The sequence below is a fragment of the Exserohilum turcica genome (assembly GCF_000359705.1).
Source record: "Exserohilum turcica Et28A unplaced genomic scaffold SETTUscaffold_7, whole genome shotgun sequence".
NCBI classification, from domain to species: Eukaryota; Fungi; Ascomycota; class Dothideomycetes; order Pleosporales; family Pleosporaceae; genus Exserohilum; species Exserohilum turcicum.
In genome coordinates, this window is record NW_007360288.1 from 598,377 (window position 1) to 613,821 (window position 15,445).

Genomic DNA, 15,445 nt, shown 5'->3' on the forward strand with positions numbered 1-15,445 from the left:
TGGCCGGCTGAGTTGGCAGCGTGCAGCCCCGAAACCGGGAAGTGTGGCTGCGCGGCGAGGGTCATGTGGCTTGAGGAAATGCAGCAGCGCCGACATGCAGCGAGAGCACGAGAGACGAACAAGGGCACTGGCGCGGCTGCCGGCACCGGTCAAGGGTCGGCGGAGGGTGCCGACGAGGGGCTGTGTAGGTGTAGGTGAGAGAGTGAGAGTATGTAGTGAGAGAGTAGTAAGTGAGTGTGAGCAACAGAGGCTAACGACGGAAGCAGAATCCGGTCAGGACCGAAAAGACGAGCGAAACGGGCGCCGAATCATGCGCCGGCCATGGGCATGCCAAACGTCTGTTCTCGTTGGGCGCAGCAGGCGCCAGCCCAACACCCGCCTGCCTGCCATGACGTCATGCCCAGGGCAGGGCCCTAAAGACACTGCCCACCACCACCACCCACGCGCTGCCTCTGCCTCTGCTGCGTCAACCAAACGGTCATCTCTACGCCACCCCACCTGCACATACCCAGACACCCCTTGGGCCCCAGGCCCTTCCGCACAGTCATCATTGCTTGAGCCTGTCGGCCTGAGCCTCTTTAATACCACTGCCTGCCACCGCCCTGCGACCCTCGACACCTCCCCCTACCCACCTTGTCACGTCACTTCGCAGGCACGCTTCCCCCCTCTTTGCAACCGCCTTCCCAACACACACACAGACTTGCGCTGAGAGCCAAGTGAGCTGGTACTGAGCGCCCTGGTCTTCGGTATGTGTTGCTGCCCCGACCCTGCTGCCCGCCTCGTGCGCCCACTAACAAGCCATGCGCAGCCCACCGGATCCAACACGACACCTTGCTCCGCGGGGCCCTTGAGTGAGGCACACAGAGAGAGCTTGCCCAGCGCGGGTACACAGCATCACCATGTCCGAGTACAGTTATGCACCCTCTCGGCACCGCAACCGCGAGCCCGAGTATGTGACCGAGACGACCTACATCGAGCGCGGCGGTCGAGGCGGGGCAGTGCGTGATCTCGCCTACCGCCCCGCGACCCGCGAGGACAGCATCGAAGAGATTCCCCGCGACTTCCCTCCGGGCGCCGAGTTCAGGCAGACCAAGTACCGTGAGGAGTATGCCGTTCCTCGTCGCACCCGTTCCGTGAACCGCAGCTATGACGACGACTACTATGACCGCCCTCGTCGCCGTGACCGTGAACGTGACCGCGAGTACGATGAATACACCGAGTACTCGGAGCGCCCCAAGCCTTCCCGCCGCAAGTCCATCGTCGACCAAGTCAAGGGCATCGGCGAGGCGGCAGGCCTGGGAGGCATCATCGGCGCCGTCACTGGCCGCGACCGCTCTCGTTCACGCGACCGCTCCCGTTCCCGTTCCCGCTACCGAAGAGACGACCGCGGCTATGATAGCGAAAGATACGCATATGACCGCCGAACCCGCTACAGCTCCCGTTCCCGCTCACGCAGCCGCAGCCGACCAGCAGCCAAGGAGAAGTGGGAGCAGGCCGCCAAAGCTGCTCTTGTTGCCGGTGCCGTCGAAGCCTTCCGCAGCCGCAAAGAGCCTGGTCCATGGACTGGTGCCAAGGGCCAGCGTATTGCCACGGCTGCCATCGGTGCCGCTGGTATCGACGGTCTGATTGACCGAGACGGAAAGCACGAGAAGAGACACATTGCCGAATCCGCCTTGGGTGGCCTTGTGACTTCACGCCTCGCCAACGGCTCTCGCTCCCGGTCTCGTGCTCGTGCTCGTGACAGCTCCAGGTCTCCTTCTCGCTCTCGCTCTTGCGCTCGGTCCAGGTCCAGGTCCATCTTCGGACGCTCTCGCTCCCGTGGACGTTCCCGCTCTCGCTCCAGCGACGGAAACAGCAATGGTCTCGCCAAGGTTGCGGGTACCGGCGCCGTCATCGCCGCAGGAAAGGCCCTCTATGATCGTGTGCGCTCCAAGTCTCGCTCTCGCCGCGAGCGATCCCGCTCTTCCAGTTCGGACAGCTACGTACCATCACGCAGGGGCAACCGCCGCTCGTACAGCCGAGGCCGCGGTATGGACGACCAGTATTCCGAAGCCTCTTCCAGGACTAACCCAGATCGCAGACTAGCCGCTCCCGTGGGGGCTGGCGCAGGTGCTCTAGCAGCACAGAGTGGAGGAGGAGAACGGGGTCGATGGAATCCTAGCAGCGATTCCGAGTCGTCCACCGACATGGAGGAAAAGCGCAAGAAGCTTCGAGGTAAGGAACTTCTCACTGCGGGCCTGGCTACGGTCGCTACGATCCATGCCGCGCACGGAGTATACTCTTCCATGGTGGCCTCGGAAAACCGCCGAAAGATGGTTAGCGAAGGCGAAATGTCGCCTGAAGAAGCACGCAAACGCAAATCCAAAAACATGCTCCAAGACGCTGCTGCCGTGGGCATTGCTGCCCTTGGTATCAAGTCAGCCTACTCTGAATGGAAAGAAATGAACGAGCAGCGCCACAGCGTCAAGGAGCTCGAAGCCCGCCGCCGCAAGAGGAGAAAGATAAGAGAACGACGAGAAAAGGAAGCCCGCATGAATGCTCTCGGCAATATGAATGGTCCAGGCGCTAATCCGTACGCATATCCCGTAGCTGCCAACCAGTCCTACCCACCTTCGTCGTATGCGGACCCCAACACATACGGTAGCTCTGTGCCTCCACCACCCATGGGTGCAAGGTACTAGACTCTCCTTTCCTTGAACCTTTTCAACGGTCAATCTCCTTTGTCGTGCCTGTATGATTTGGCGGCATCACGGGTTATCGATTGTCATCTTTTTTTTCATTATTTCTTCTGGTGCTTGGACGAGAGATGGGGGAGTGAGGGGAGATAGGGGGAGACAGGAGGAACTCTATGGTTACTACTCATGTTTTCTTCTTTCCTGCTCTTGTTGCCTTTGTGCTGCACCACCACACCCACTTTCTCTTTATCTATCCCCTTGGCCATGTTTTTGTTCTTGCTTGGATCCCGGGTTCACGAATAATGAGTCATTGGATAATTGACACTTTTCCCCCCAAAGTAGCACGATCATGATGACTTGACGATTGAATGACGATTAGATAGATTTGAGAAGGCAAATGAGGATTGTTTTTCTTTGACTCTTTTTGCTTGTTCTGATCAACTTTTGTGAAATTATGTGCCTTTTATCGAACTAATTATATTTGTTGGGGTTGGAATTGCCTCGTTGTGTTATTCAAGTGTTGAATCACCGTGTACGTAATTACCCCGGAAATTAAACAAGGAAGAAGAAAGGTTGACATGGCTAGAAGGGGAAAGAAAATGTGGATATTGCTGGAAAAGCTAGGTCATGTCTTGACTAGATATGAGCCGCCATACATGAACGTTAGAGGGGGTATATGAAGAGGAAGATGAAAGAAGTATACCTGCCAATCGAGATATGCAGATAGGAAAAATATTCCACTCACACAAGTATTTCAGCACCTCAACCCCGTGGTTTTCCAAGAAATCTCATGTTACAACAAGCAAGCACGCACGCACGTAAGCAAACAATTAAGAAGGCGCAAAAACTCTGACGGCAGCGATTGACATAAGAACCGCAAGGCCTGGAGATACAAAACCTTCACACGCCCCACAGATTGTCATGATCCTCAGCATCCAGGCCGGCATCTTCCTAGTCGCTCGCTGAAATCGCTCATAAAAGTACTCCAGAGCCAGTCCGGCACCTGCGCTTGCACCTGTAAGTAACGTGTTGACCCATCCAAGGCTTTTATCTATGTAGAATATCCAGATTGCGGATCAATATTGAACAGCGTGTGTACTTTCTCTCGTTTATATTGTGGTACCAGAGGGAAAAGGTTCACACAGTGCACAGTATTCTACTCTAAAAAAAACTTCGTAGTGTTTCGTAGCTATGTACTTACAGTACGCGAGAAGCTTGGGAGCGGCGACGTCTGCTCTGCGTCTTGGTTGGATGGTGAACTGTGAGGTGCAGAAACAAAAACACACACACACACACACACAGAGAGAGAGAGAGAGAGAGAGAGAGAGAGAGAGAGAAATGTGATGCCAGCTCGCAGAGGTTGAACAGCACACCAGCTTTAACGACTGCCAATTTCCAAAGCCCACATGTCACAGCAGGCTCATCTTGCGATTACTCGGGCGCGAACGAGGCGTTACCGACAGAAGCGCGATTTAAGCTTGAAAGGTGAGAAGGTAGAGTTAGGGTCTTTGCTATTGCAGACGTATATAAGTATATCTTCATGTACAGTGAAGTGCTAGTTGTTTGGAAAAAGAAAGGCCTCTGTGCTGCTTTTTTTGTGAATTACATACATGTCTCGCGGGCCTGGGTTACACTGGTACAGACTGAGAATCAGACTTCTTATCATGCTTACATGACGATATGAGCTTCGTTGGCGGTATGGCTGCGGAAAGGAAAAAAAAAGAGAAATGCGGGCTGGGTGTGTTATTGTTGTTGAAGGAGCTTAGATAGGCTTGTTTGTAGATGCGCTGTAGCTGGTCAAAAAAGGAGATAGCTGCGTCCTCGAAATGGAAGTATTTTTCTTTCTCGGAATTTTGTTAGCCAGAAGCAGGCATTATCTTTATTAACAGCATTATTAGTAGCGGGGGCAGATCCAGGCGATACTTATACTACACTGTCCTTGTAGGTTCATAGATAGGATTAAAGGGCATCTACATATCTCTTCTTCGTCTGCCAGACACATGCGCCCGCACAAGTCTCGCAGACGTTGTTCCACTATTCGGCTCCGCGAGTCTCAGGCTCAGAATTTTCATTTGGAGCCAAGTACAGCATTCAACTCGCTGCTCATCCAAGTGTGTTGTTTCCCTTCGAAGTTGATTGCGCATGCCCACGCTGACTGTTTGGCTTGTTGGCTCGACAGGGTTATAGTCCACAATCTTGATGATGACAAGTCTGATGATACAGCGGATGAAGAGTTTATCTCGACTTAGCTGCGACGCAAAGCGCGTGGCTACCGTGTAACCAGCAAGTAAATGCAGTAAGAGCTCAGCTGAACAGTGCTTGGCTACCTATGTATACGAGGACAGCGTTCGACACCAAAATGCTGCTATTGTGCCCCCCTCCCTCCCAACGTACTACACACCAAGTGCCCGCCACGTCAAACAGTCCCTAGATCCACGTGTACGATCGCCATCCCGAAGGCGTACAACAGTACTGAACAAGAAGAAGCTGTTTGCCAGCGCGACCAAACCTGCACTCACGATCCCTTCATTTTCCCCCATCGCGAGGAGAAGAAATCTGATTTTTCGGCTTTGCGGTCACGGACACAGGTGGTGGTGGTGCTGTAATCTAGGATCAAGACATGGGACTAAAAGTAAGTAAATAACGAATGGCGCTAGATTGCGTTTTACTAGCTTCGTTCTCAAGCACATGAATAGCTTCTTCTTTCTCGAGCAGGTGCAGGAGATCAGAGATTCTGGAACCTGTCTAGCAATGTAGACAGCAGCTGAGGTATACTTATGCGCGAACTCAGTATGTGAGATTTGGCTCGTGGGGAAAAGGGGGGGGGGGTTTGTCTCGAGCGTTGTTCACAATTGGTAGAACTGTGGAATATGGACGTGGTATCTATACGATAGGTAGCTAATTCTGAATCAATGCAGAGAAAACTACATGTTCTTTGAAGAGAGGAAGCGACACAGCAACACTATCCAGCATCGGCATTGCAACCATTCCTTTCAAGCACATCTAAATAAAAATACTCACCACAAGAACAAGAAGCCGAGAAATCCAGCCCACACACACCCCCTCCATCCTGCACATGCATTCCACAAGCCCACCGAAACACCCACCGAAGACCCAGACACCATGGGCGCCTCCGCCTCCGCCTCTGCACTGTTCACTCCACCATCCACCGCCACTCCACTCACATCGGCAACACCGCTTCCATCCTCCCTGGTAACAACGTAAATGCTACCGGACCAGTCTGAGCTGACGAACAACCTGCCCTTGGCGTCCCAGGCGAGCCCCACAGGGCGGAAGCAAGAAGAGGATTTCGGGCATGCAGAGAGGTCGCGGTCAAAGATGATGTCGGTGCCGGCTGTGGTGCTGTTTGGAGGTGCTGTGGGGGAGCCGTGGCCGTCGAACGGGATGAGCAGGAGTTTGTAGCCCGCGGGTTCTTTCCGGTTCCTGTTGAAAAAAAATCATAATCAGTAGTAGTAGTAGTAGTAGTAGTAGTAGTAGTAGTAGTAGTAGTAGTAGTAGTAGTAGTAGTTGTTGTGTGAGACAGATGAATGGCAAGAAATGCTTACCAAGATCCGTGCATCGTCACCCATGCAGCGGTGCCACTGGGATTGAACTTGATGTCGAGAGGAGCCGTGTGGGCCTGGAGTGTAAGTCTAGGAGCAACATAGTTATTCTGGCAGAAACTATCATTGACAGTTGCATTCTGCTCTCCAATAGCAAACTGCTGACCAACCACGCCACTGTAATCTGCTATCTGGTCTGGGTTCCACGCTGCAAAGCAAAAAGGGTATCCGTAGTTGGCGCCCTGTACAAGACTGTTTGTTCTTGCATCGAGGGGCCCGTGAAAGTTCAATTCCTCGCCTGGATTGTCGTCATTGATGGGTTTCCCGTTTCGGGTCATGTCGTCGACGCTGTTTTCTACAGAGTAGATGGCGCCGGATGCGGGATCCTCGGCTACACCTGCTGAGTTTCGGAGGCCCCAGCCGAGAAGCAGTCCGCTTGAGGCGTGGTCATATGGGGCATCTGTCATGTTGGTGACGTTGAATGCCTTGATGGTAGCTCTGCCGTTGGTCTTATCTACGGTTTGCAGGTCAATGTTGCCTACGCTGCCGCGGGAGACGAGCAGCATACCCGGGGCAGCCTGTGACATGAGCAGGGTACGCGTGGAGTGCTCTTCAAAGTTTCCCATGCCCTGGATGATAACCCGAGACTCAGACGTAGTCTGGCCCCGAGAAGCGTCATAGTCCCAGGCATAGACATTGCTGTGAGACGAGGCGTACAGCGTATTGCCATGCTGCGAGAATGCAATGCCATGATTCAACTACAGTAACTTTTGTTAGTCAGACGTCAGTCATCAGCCCACACGACGGCAGCACTCACGGTCCCATCTTGGACTACCGTTTGCACGTCGCCGTCGAGCTGAACACACGCCCCATCGCCCGTCAAGGCTAGCCTGCTGATGCCATGGTTCCGTTCGACAACTAGAAGCCCCCCTTCCCGATCAAATAGAATACTTCGGGGCTTCCGCAGTCCTTGAGCCACAACCTCGAGCCGGAATCCCGGGGCGACCGAAGGAGCAGCGTTTTGTGGGGCAGTAGGCTTTGGACATGCCGAGACTTGCGCTCTGACCGGGCCTATGAGTGCGGAGGCGCTCAGGGCAGCTGTTAGCAAATGTTTCAGTGCCATTGTTGTTGAGTATTAGTTTCGATGACGTGAGAATTGCTCGTCGATCGATTGGCCTCCAGGCGTTTGCTCGTGTAAGACGGCTGTGCGTCAGCTGCGAATGGCGAGCTGAAACGGCCGTGCAATATGGGAGATGGTGTTGATTAATGAGGAGACGGTGCATGTGCTTTGTAGTCACGACACTCTCTTATGGGTAGTCGAGTAGAGTGCCAGCCCATGGGGAGCAAAAGAACAGTTGCATTTGACAGCTCTTCCCACAGTTCAGGCCGCCACTTGATGCTGCTGGTGTCCTAGGGTACCGGAATCCCTTTCCATTGTGTCTGTCTTGGCTTGCGTTGGATTGTTTCTCTTGGCCCGCACTCGATTGTTTCTCTCTTGGCGTGCAGCGGCTTCTAAGCTGGAGCCATGTTCAACGTCATGAAGTGCCCACTCGAGCAACATAAGCGCAGCCTGCAAACTCAAATCCATCAGGGCATTGCGCAATCGGCAATCCGGTCGGCCCTAGACCCAACACGTCTCCATCGTGCATAAGCCGGCGGCGCCCCGGGACCAGATACGGCTGTGCATATGCGCACTCGCTTGCAGCGGGGAGAGGGACCCAAAGACGGCCCAGCAGGCAGGCAGGCAAGCATTGGGGGCGGAAGACAGCTCCGAGGACCTGTTTGATTTCCTGAAAGTCGATCGTCAGGCCTGGTTCGACAAAAACCGGAATATGCAGGCCAGACGGGCCTTTGCAGACTGGGGGGCGACGCAGATGCATTGCCGGATTTGCCGCTGCCGCCGGCTTTATGACCAAAAGGCGGCATCGGTGTGTTTTGGTGCCTGGCTCGTTGCTATAGCCAACGTCTCGTTAATTGACCTTGTGGAAATGAGCAAAGACGGGAGAAAAGCTGTTAGCGGAAGGGGGGCGCGTGCGCTGAGTGAGAGGGCCTGGTTCTCGGCCGTGGGATGCATGTGAGGGCCATGAGCGGCACGATTCGGTACGAAGATCAGGACCCGCCCGACGTATACATATGAAACGCAGAAGCGATGAAAATCTTACGATCCAAGGGCAATGGCGCCTCGCTGCGGTACCTGCGTACCTTGCTCGTCAAGACTGCACGCGTGGGGATGGCAACAGTAGCGTGTGACTCGGTTGTGCGTCTGCGTTAGTTGCTTTTTCTTGCCTAGCAACGGCTCCGAGGCTGTGGGAGTGTTGCTATGTATGTCCAATGTCATCGGCGCCGCCAGTCCAGCTCGTTGAGCGCACCGACATAACCGTCGTGCGCTAGAAGAAAAAACAAATACGGCTGTCTGCAAGCGCCGCTTTCCGAGCTTATCAGCCTCGATACACTGGCCTAAACTATAGTGTGTAAGTGAGCGAGTCAGTTGCGCCGGCCGGATTACATACACCGCCCTCACAACACCACCAAGATCATCACCAAGTGGAGAGGACCGTTTGTTTCACAAGTCATGTTTGCAATGCCGTGTATTCGCGTCTCGGCCGACGCGCTTGATTGTAGCTGTCATGTATCAATGCCATGGTTGTCGACAACCCTTCATGTGGTTCAAGATGCCAAAGATCGAGAACGCTGCAATGAAAAAACAAAGGAAAAACCACCCCATTTCCGCTTTTATACACGATGCAAATCCCGGAGGAAAGCGGCTCCGCAAGCTGCACGGCTTGCCTTTCCTACCCAGAGATTATTGTATGCTCAGCGACCCAAAGGAAATACCATGTCCCTTATGCGCCATGGTTCTCGATTAAACAAAACAAAAGCGAGCATACTCGGTGGTTGCTCTTCGTGGCATGTGCCTCTTCTTTCTCCGTGTGAATCCTGGCTGTGCATATGCTGCAAATTATGCAAAATAAAGTCGCAAAATACCGTGCCGCTTCATGTCCAGTTCTCGGCCTGACACGATAAGTCGGCAATGGCGAAATTAGTACAGGCAAACAATTGATCGAGCCGGCACAAGTCGATTCTTCCACCAAATGACGATATTTTCGCCCCTCAGGCCTCTTCGATACCACGCAAGTCGAGTTCTGACACCAACCCAGCTATCCAGGACATCAAGGCTGTTATCACGCGGCCTCGCAAAGACTCGGAAGCCAAAGCGCGTTCCGTGATTGAAGCGCTACAGAAAAGGAGGAGCATACACGACCCAGTACCGGACGCACCACCGACGCCTTCTTCCAAGAAGGTTCCATTTGACACTGCCACACTACGACGGATCGTGCCATACGTTAACTCCTTGACGCGCAAAGTCAAAGACACTATTCGGGATGCGGAAGGCTTGTACTCAAGCCCAGCCGCAAGCCCAATGCACGAAGAGCCGCAACTCGACAAGGTCTTCCAGCAAGACGCGGATGTTGCAGCTCAGATGAAGCTCATGACAGTCATGTAGGCTCATGAAGACGACCCCGCGATGGGGCTGCTACGAGCAATAATTTAAGAAGAGGGGGGGGGGGCATGAGAGATATGATTCATTCGGTGCTGGCCACACTTGTCACGGCAAAAGTTTGAGCAGAGGAACAAAAAGTTTCACCTGGGAATATTTGCATTTGGATCGTCAGAGCGTTCGAGCGACGATTGAGCCACGCGGGTGTGGTGATGGCATGGGGCTTTTTCTCTCGCCTTGGTCTGGGCTTTCTGATTTGCGCCTTCCCCTGCCGTGGCTGGGGCTCGCCGACGGGTCCTCAAAGGCACCCTCGTCAAAGTCTGGGGATGAGGGCGGCGACGGATGAGCAAAGCCCTGGTGGTCAGCTTCTTGATCGGCCAGATCTATCATCGCATCCACCTCTTCCCACATGCTAGCGTGCGCCCCGTCCAATATACCAAGCGCCGCAGCGCGTACGCGGTGCTCTTTGAGCTCTTCAATCAACAGCCCCCACTCGCGAAGCAGGCCAATGTTGGCCAAAACATTGTTCTGCTGTTCTTGTATGCTTTTTGGTACCACCATGGATGTGCCGCTGTCGACCCTAGGAGAAGCGTCGCCCTCTTCCAGCGGATCCTCGTGAAGCTCGGTAAAGTCAAAGTCGTCGTTCCAGTCTTCCGTGACACCCTTGCTTCCAATCCCCCAGGTGCCAAACTTGTTGGTGACGACCGTGTTACGCTTACCAAGGAGGTCTGGGACGACGGGGACACTCTGGCTGCGTGCGTGTAACCCGCTGGGTATGCGCCGGCCAACCGAACGACTGCCTCTGCGGTCTGCGTCCTTTTTGCCGTGCACTGTCCGAGGCCGCGGCGGCGTGCGGTCGCCTGACGTCTTGTCGGCCACCTGCTGCTCGGACCAATCGAAGATGCTGCTGCGAGTGTCTCGGTCACCAAACTCTGATGTGAGATGGTGTGGCGTCGTGGGCTTGGAGGAAGCGCCAGACGCCAGACGACGGGCGCCCTGGGGTAGCAGCGACAAGGTGGAGAATGTATGAGTGACTGTGGGAGAATCAACCCATGGGTCTTCAGTGTCGGTGTCGTCGAGGGACCACCTACTGCTATCGTCGTCGGTCTCGGGCCTGCAGTCCCACGCCAAGGTACCCAGCGACAGCGGCTTGGGCATGCTCGGGGAAGACGACGAGACGGCGTTGGGGAAGAGCGGAGCGCTGCGTGTCCGGGCAAAGCTGGGGGATTCGTGCAGCGAACGGTCGGGTCGCATGGCCCGGACTGGTGTTGGGCTGCTTTCTTCTTCCTCGGCGATACTGTGGTGGCCAGCAGCACCATGGGCGGCGTCGTCTCCAAACAAGCCTGGCGGGAGCAGGTCGCGCAGGGCGGTAACCTTGACCTTGGAGGGGGGTGACTCGTCAAATATCGTCTCTATCCGCGAGCCACGGACAGCGCCCGTTGTGCTTCGGGTTGCGCCAGTGCGCAGCGAATCAAAGCACGTGTCGCTCTGGATGTCAGCGTCGTCGTCGTCGCCGAAGCCTAAGCCGCGAAGTTCATTATCAGACGAGCCGACCAATGTCGAGCCTTGTTCGGAGGGGACCATGGAGTGACGCGAGGCCCGGAGTCCCGCTTGCGCTAGGGTAGGGGATGATGGCGCCTGATTGGCGTCTGGTGCGGCTGAGTGACCCTCGACATCCTGTGGCATGAACGCCAAGCCCTCGACAGAGGGCGTGCCGGCGCTCCTGCGACGGGCAGCGGGGGCAGGCAAGGCAGCCGACGACGAGGCATCTGGGGATGCATGGCGTGCCGTTGCCGCATCGGTGGGCCCAGCTGATGTGGCAATGTCGCGCCTAGCAGCAGGCGCCGACTCAGGCACAGGGCGGCGGGCCTCTCCATACGAGGTACTGTGGGGTCGTGTGTTCATGGTAGTGGTAGCAAGAACAGGTGCTGAGCGGACCCGCTGCGTCGCTCGGCGCAGGAGAGAAGACTTGGAGACGCCGGCTGCCAAGTGCTTCTTGGACAGGGCGAGGAGGTCACTGAGCGAGGAGCGCTTGGGTCGCGATGCATCGTCGGGCTGCTCCCTGGCCGCCAGCACGGGAATGCTCAGCGGCGTCTCTGGCCGACTGACCAAGAAGACGCTGTCGTCGCTCGTCGAGTCGTCGAGTTCGGGCGTGCCTGCTCGGACAGACTTTGCCAGCACGAGGGCGGGCAAGTGCTTCTCGTCGGGCACGACTCTCTTGAAACCGCTGCCCAGCGTCATGGACCCCCGCTTCCTAGTCAGCGTCCGCTCCTTGGTGATCCTGGTCGTGAAGAACTGCGTGTACTCGGCGTCGCAGTCGGCGCGCGGCGAACACAGGCACTCCCTCGGCGCGCAGTCGTCGGTCGGTGTCGGGAGCGGCATGGCACTGCTGTTGCTATGGCTGCGGCTATGGCGGGCGTGCAGCGCCGTGGTGCGTTGGTGACTGGTGGCCGGGCGGCGGAGTGAAGGGCGTAGAGAGGGAGCAGCGGCCTGGGCCAATTCGTCGTGAGACGGGCGTATCGAAGATGAGCGCTTGACGAGTTTGTTGCGCGGCACGGGCGATGCCGAGCGCATGCCGAACATGGGAGTGAGAGGGCCATCGTGGGAGAAGGCCATTGAGCCATTGGAGCACGAGACGGGCGGGGAGAGCGGCGCCGGGCTGGTGTTGCGGCTCGACGAGTTGGAGATGGCCGAGAGGCGCTTGATCCACGAGAGCCGTCGAGCGGACGGGAGGCGTGTGGTGTCGGCGTCGGATGTGGACAGCTCGCTGGGCGCATAGTTGCTGAGGCTGCCGAGGTGCAGGGCGGGCACGTCGCTGCTCGTCATTCTCCTTGCAATGCGCCTGTGGAAGAGGGCATTCTGGCTGGGGCGAGTCGCGAGCGGTACATGTGAAGGCTGCGCGCCGGGCATGGGGACGCCAAATGACGGCGCAGTGGCAGGCATTGCAGGCGTCTGCACGGCGGCCGGCATGGCGGGGGCGGCCACGGGGTGTGTTGGTGCAGCCTCTTTGGTGGTAGTGGAGGTGTTGTTGTTGTTGGGGCGGGATGAGTCGCCGGGCGGGATGCGTCCAAACGACAGACCAACCGCGGATGTACCAACGACAGTGGCAGTGGCACAAAGCTGTATCACACGGATGCATCAGTTATGGCGCCTAGTACAAATTCTGGTGGTGGCAGTAGTAGTAGTCGTGGTGGTGGTGGTGGTGGGGAGGATGGGAGGCGGCGGTGTTCGGCGGCGCGGCGATAGTGGCAGCGGCGCGCGCCCAGAACGAAGCAGCAGACATTGTGATATATCAAAACAAAACAAGTTCGGTGCAGCGGCGGGAGCGTTTTTTTTTCAAACTACGGAATGGGGAGAGAGAAAAGAGAGAGAGAGGCAGGGCGTAGTTACCGATGGAACCGTTTTCATTCTCGCAAAGAACCAGGCCGCCGGGGATAGGTCAGTCGTCGAGGCGCCTGTGACGACTTGTCGAGCATTATGGCATGTCGAGAAGGAGGCTTTGGGGCAGACCACGGATCGCGAGGTGGACGAACGGGGGCGGGAATGGGGGCGGCGCGTGGAGCAGGCGGTTGGACAAGAGGGTGGCACCAAGGAGCGTCGCAAAGGAAGGACGGCACAAGCACCAGCACCAGGGCGGGAGGTGGAGCACACACGACGAGAGCGAGCGGACGGGCGCGTGGTGAAGAAATGCAGCGCAGTGCCTGTCCTGTCGTGTGTTGCTGGGATCGACATACAGGGCTTCCCAGCGCACATTGGGATTAGCGACCAGCCGCCGATGGCGAGGGCGAGGGCGAGGGCGGAGGGCTGATGGCGGCATGTCGAAACACAGCACGGAGGCGACACAGGCCGCATGCCTCACTCTGCGCCGTCATAGCTCCAGCGGGCCCGTCGCTCAGTCAGTGTGTCGGCCGCGCGGGCCCATGAGTGTATAGTTGCGGTAGTATGTACGGTATAGTGTCTACATGTATGTGTAGTGTGTGCGGGCGTTCGCTATGGTGTGTTTCCCCCCTCCCCCCCCTATCGTATGGTGCCCTGGCGCATCTGGATGTATGGCTGCGGGCTATACCACGTTGCGCAGGCGGGCAGGCAGGCGAGCGAGTAGGCGGCGGCGAGGCCTTGGCAGCAGGCCGGCCCAGCGCAATCAGGGACAAGGCTGGACATGGGCACAGAACAGGGAAAAGAAAGGAAAAGAAAGGGAAAAAAGGCTCAGGGAACCGCTCCCTCGCCGCGACTCGTACTACTGTACTGTGCATACGCCGTACATGCACATGCGCCAACACCACAGCTATCCCTCCCAGGGCCGCGACAGCCCCGCACTCGACGATGCATCCACATCCAGGAGCTGCTGCTGCTGCTGCTGCTACCCAAATATAGCGTACCAGCAGCCCGCCACGCCACGACACACGGTGATTGGCAGCCGCCCGCTGAACCGCCTGGAGAGACCCCTGCCCACGCCCGGTCGGTGGTGGACGTGTTTGCTGATCCCCAAGTCCAAGTGTCAACCGCCTGCTGCAGCTGATCGGGATAGGCGTGGCCGTGGTAGCGAGGCGAGGCGAGGACATGCACACACTCTACACTACCTGCCTACTACCGCCCTGCCTACTACCGCCCTGCCTACGACCGACCTACCTACACAGGTGTACATACATACAGGGCGCCATGGCAACCTGCTCGCCATGCACGGCATGCCTCCTCCGACCGCCGCCCGCCGCCGAGGGGCACACTCGGGCATAGCAACCCGTGGATATTGCATTGCCGGCTGCACTCGACGGGCTAAATGGCGCACCAATTGCGCTCTTGGGCAAGCTCGTCGCTGTCGCCATCCCTGATAGCCGAAACACTGAGCACGTCAGCCCCAGAGCGGAGTAGCCCATGCTACACGCCCACCACAAGATGCTGCATACGGCCTCGTCGACGCCAGCCACCAATTTGCCCTTGGTCTTCTCCTTGCAACAAGCCGCTGCTGCTGCTGCTGCCCGACGTCTGCGCCCTTGGCCAGCCAACGCCATGGTGACGACTCCATGTATCCGTCGTATCAATACCACCGCCCAGCCATGGACGTCGTGTTCTGGCCAAGCCGCCCTGGCGACCGACCCTGGCTAGCGAACCGGCTCATCCATGGTCAGAACATGAGCCACAGGCTTGATCCTGTGTCCGCAAACCATCCACGCCGTTGTGCCCCTCGCTCTACACGTACGTGTACACGCAGGTGTAGCACCACCAACACTACGAGTAGTCGCCACAGAGTTTATCCGCCTAGTGTAGCTGTAGCTGTGTGCTTGGTACCAAAGGGCTGCGCTGACCGCCTCCCCTCGTCATGTGATGCCTCTGCTCCCCCCCAAACACACGTGCACCTACGTACTTAGTATCTGGGTACACACCCCAGTGCATGACTACATACATACATACTCCTTACATAGACACATGCATACATACACCACACGCATGCCCGCCCGAACCATACTGGCTGCACATCGCTTCTTCAGCGCCGCCAGCGCCGTGGTGCAGATCCGCCTCTTGCGAATCCGCCGCCTGCGGTGGGCGTGGGCGTGGGCGTGGGCGTGCATGTAGTCATGGCCTGCATCCGTCTGTCTCATGGCCCCCCGCCCTGATTGGCCGCCGCCGCATCCACTACCGGCTGCCCACGTCAAAATGTTCTCTGCCACTGCCTTGGACAAACCCAAAACGAGCCCGTCCCACCCCCCGAC

At 57.0% G+C, this 15,445-nt stretch overlaps 3 protein-coding genes across 3 annotated transcripts; 1 reads left to right on the forward strand and 2 right to left on the reverse strand.

Moving 5' to 3' along the window:
• Window positions 1-899: 899 nt before the first annotated feature.
• SETTUDRAFT_97500 (uncharacterized protein) lies at window positions 900-2,681 on the forward strand (the record flags this gene model as incomplete). The annotated part of the gene is made up of 1 exon (XM_008032087.1): window positions 900-2,681. The coding sequence occupies one exon, from the start codon at window positions 900-902 to the stop codon at window positions 2,679-2,681; it is 1,782 nt and encodes a 593-aa protein (XP_008030278.1).
• A 2,865-nt stretch (window positions 2,682-5,546) lies between these two features.
• SETTUDRAFT_121939 (uncharacterized protein) lies at window positions 5,547-7,361 on the reverse strand (the record flags this gene model as incomplete). Its single annotated transcript, XM_008032088.1, has 3 exons — window positions 5,547-6,119; window positions 6,242-6,996; window positions 7,056-7,361. 3 exons carry the CDS (start codon window positions 7,359-7,361, stop codon window positions 5,693-5,695), a joined length of 1,488 nt encoding a protein of 495 aa, XP_008030279.1. The 3' UTR covers window positions 5,547-5,692.
• A 1,460-nt stretch (window positions 7,362-8,821) lies between these two features.
• On the reverse strand, window positions 8,822-12,857 carry SETTUDRAFT_121941 (uncharacterized protein). Its single transcript, XM_008032089.1, has 3 exons — window positions 10,829-12,857; window positions 9,937-10,771; window positions 8,822-9,310 (listed from the first exon to the last, which is right to left on the reverse strand). Exons 1-3 carry the CDS (start codon window positions 12,705-12,707, stop codon window positions 9,082-9,084), a joined length of 2,943 nt encoding a protein of 980 aa, XP_008030280.1. The 5' UTR covers window positions 12,708-12,857; the 3' UTR covers window positions 8,822-9,081.
• Window positions 12,858-15,445: the final 2,588 nt, after the last annotated feature.

What these genes read in the sequence shown, in the direction of transcription:
- SETTUDRAFT_121941 (XM_008032089.1), bottom strand. Translation starts at nt 12,707, where the DNA reads ATGCCGGCCGCCGTGCAGACGCCTGCAATGCCTGCCACTGCGCCGTCA. An exon ending in CGAGACCGACGACGATAGCA is followed by an intron (nt 10,772 to 10,828) that starts GTAGGTGGTCCC and finishes ATTCTCCCACAG; the next exon opens with TCACTCATACATTCTCCACC. An exon ending in ATGCCATCACCACACCCGCG is followed by an intron (nt 9,311 to 9,936) that starts TGGCTCAATCGT and finishes AGAATCGACTTG; the next exon opens with TGCCGGCTCGATCAATTGTT.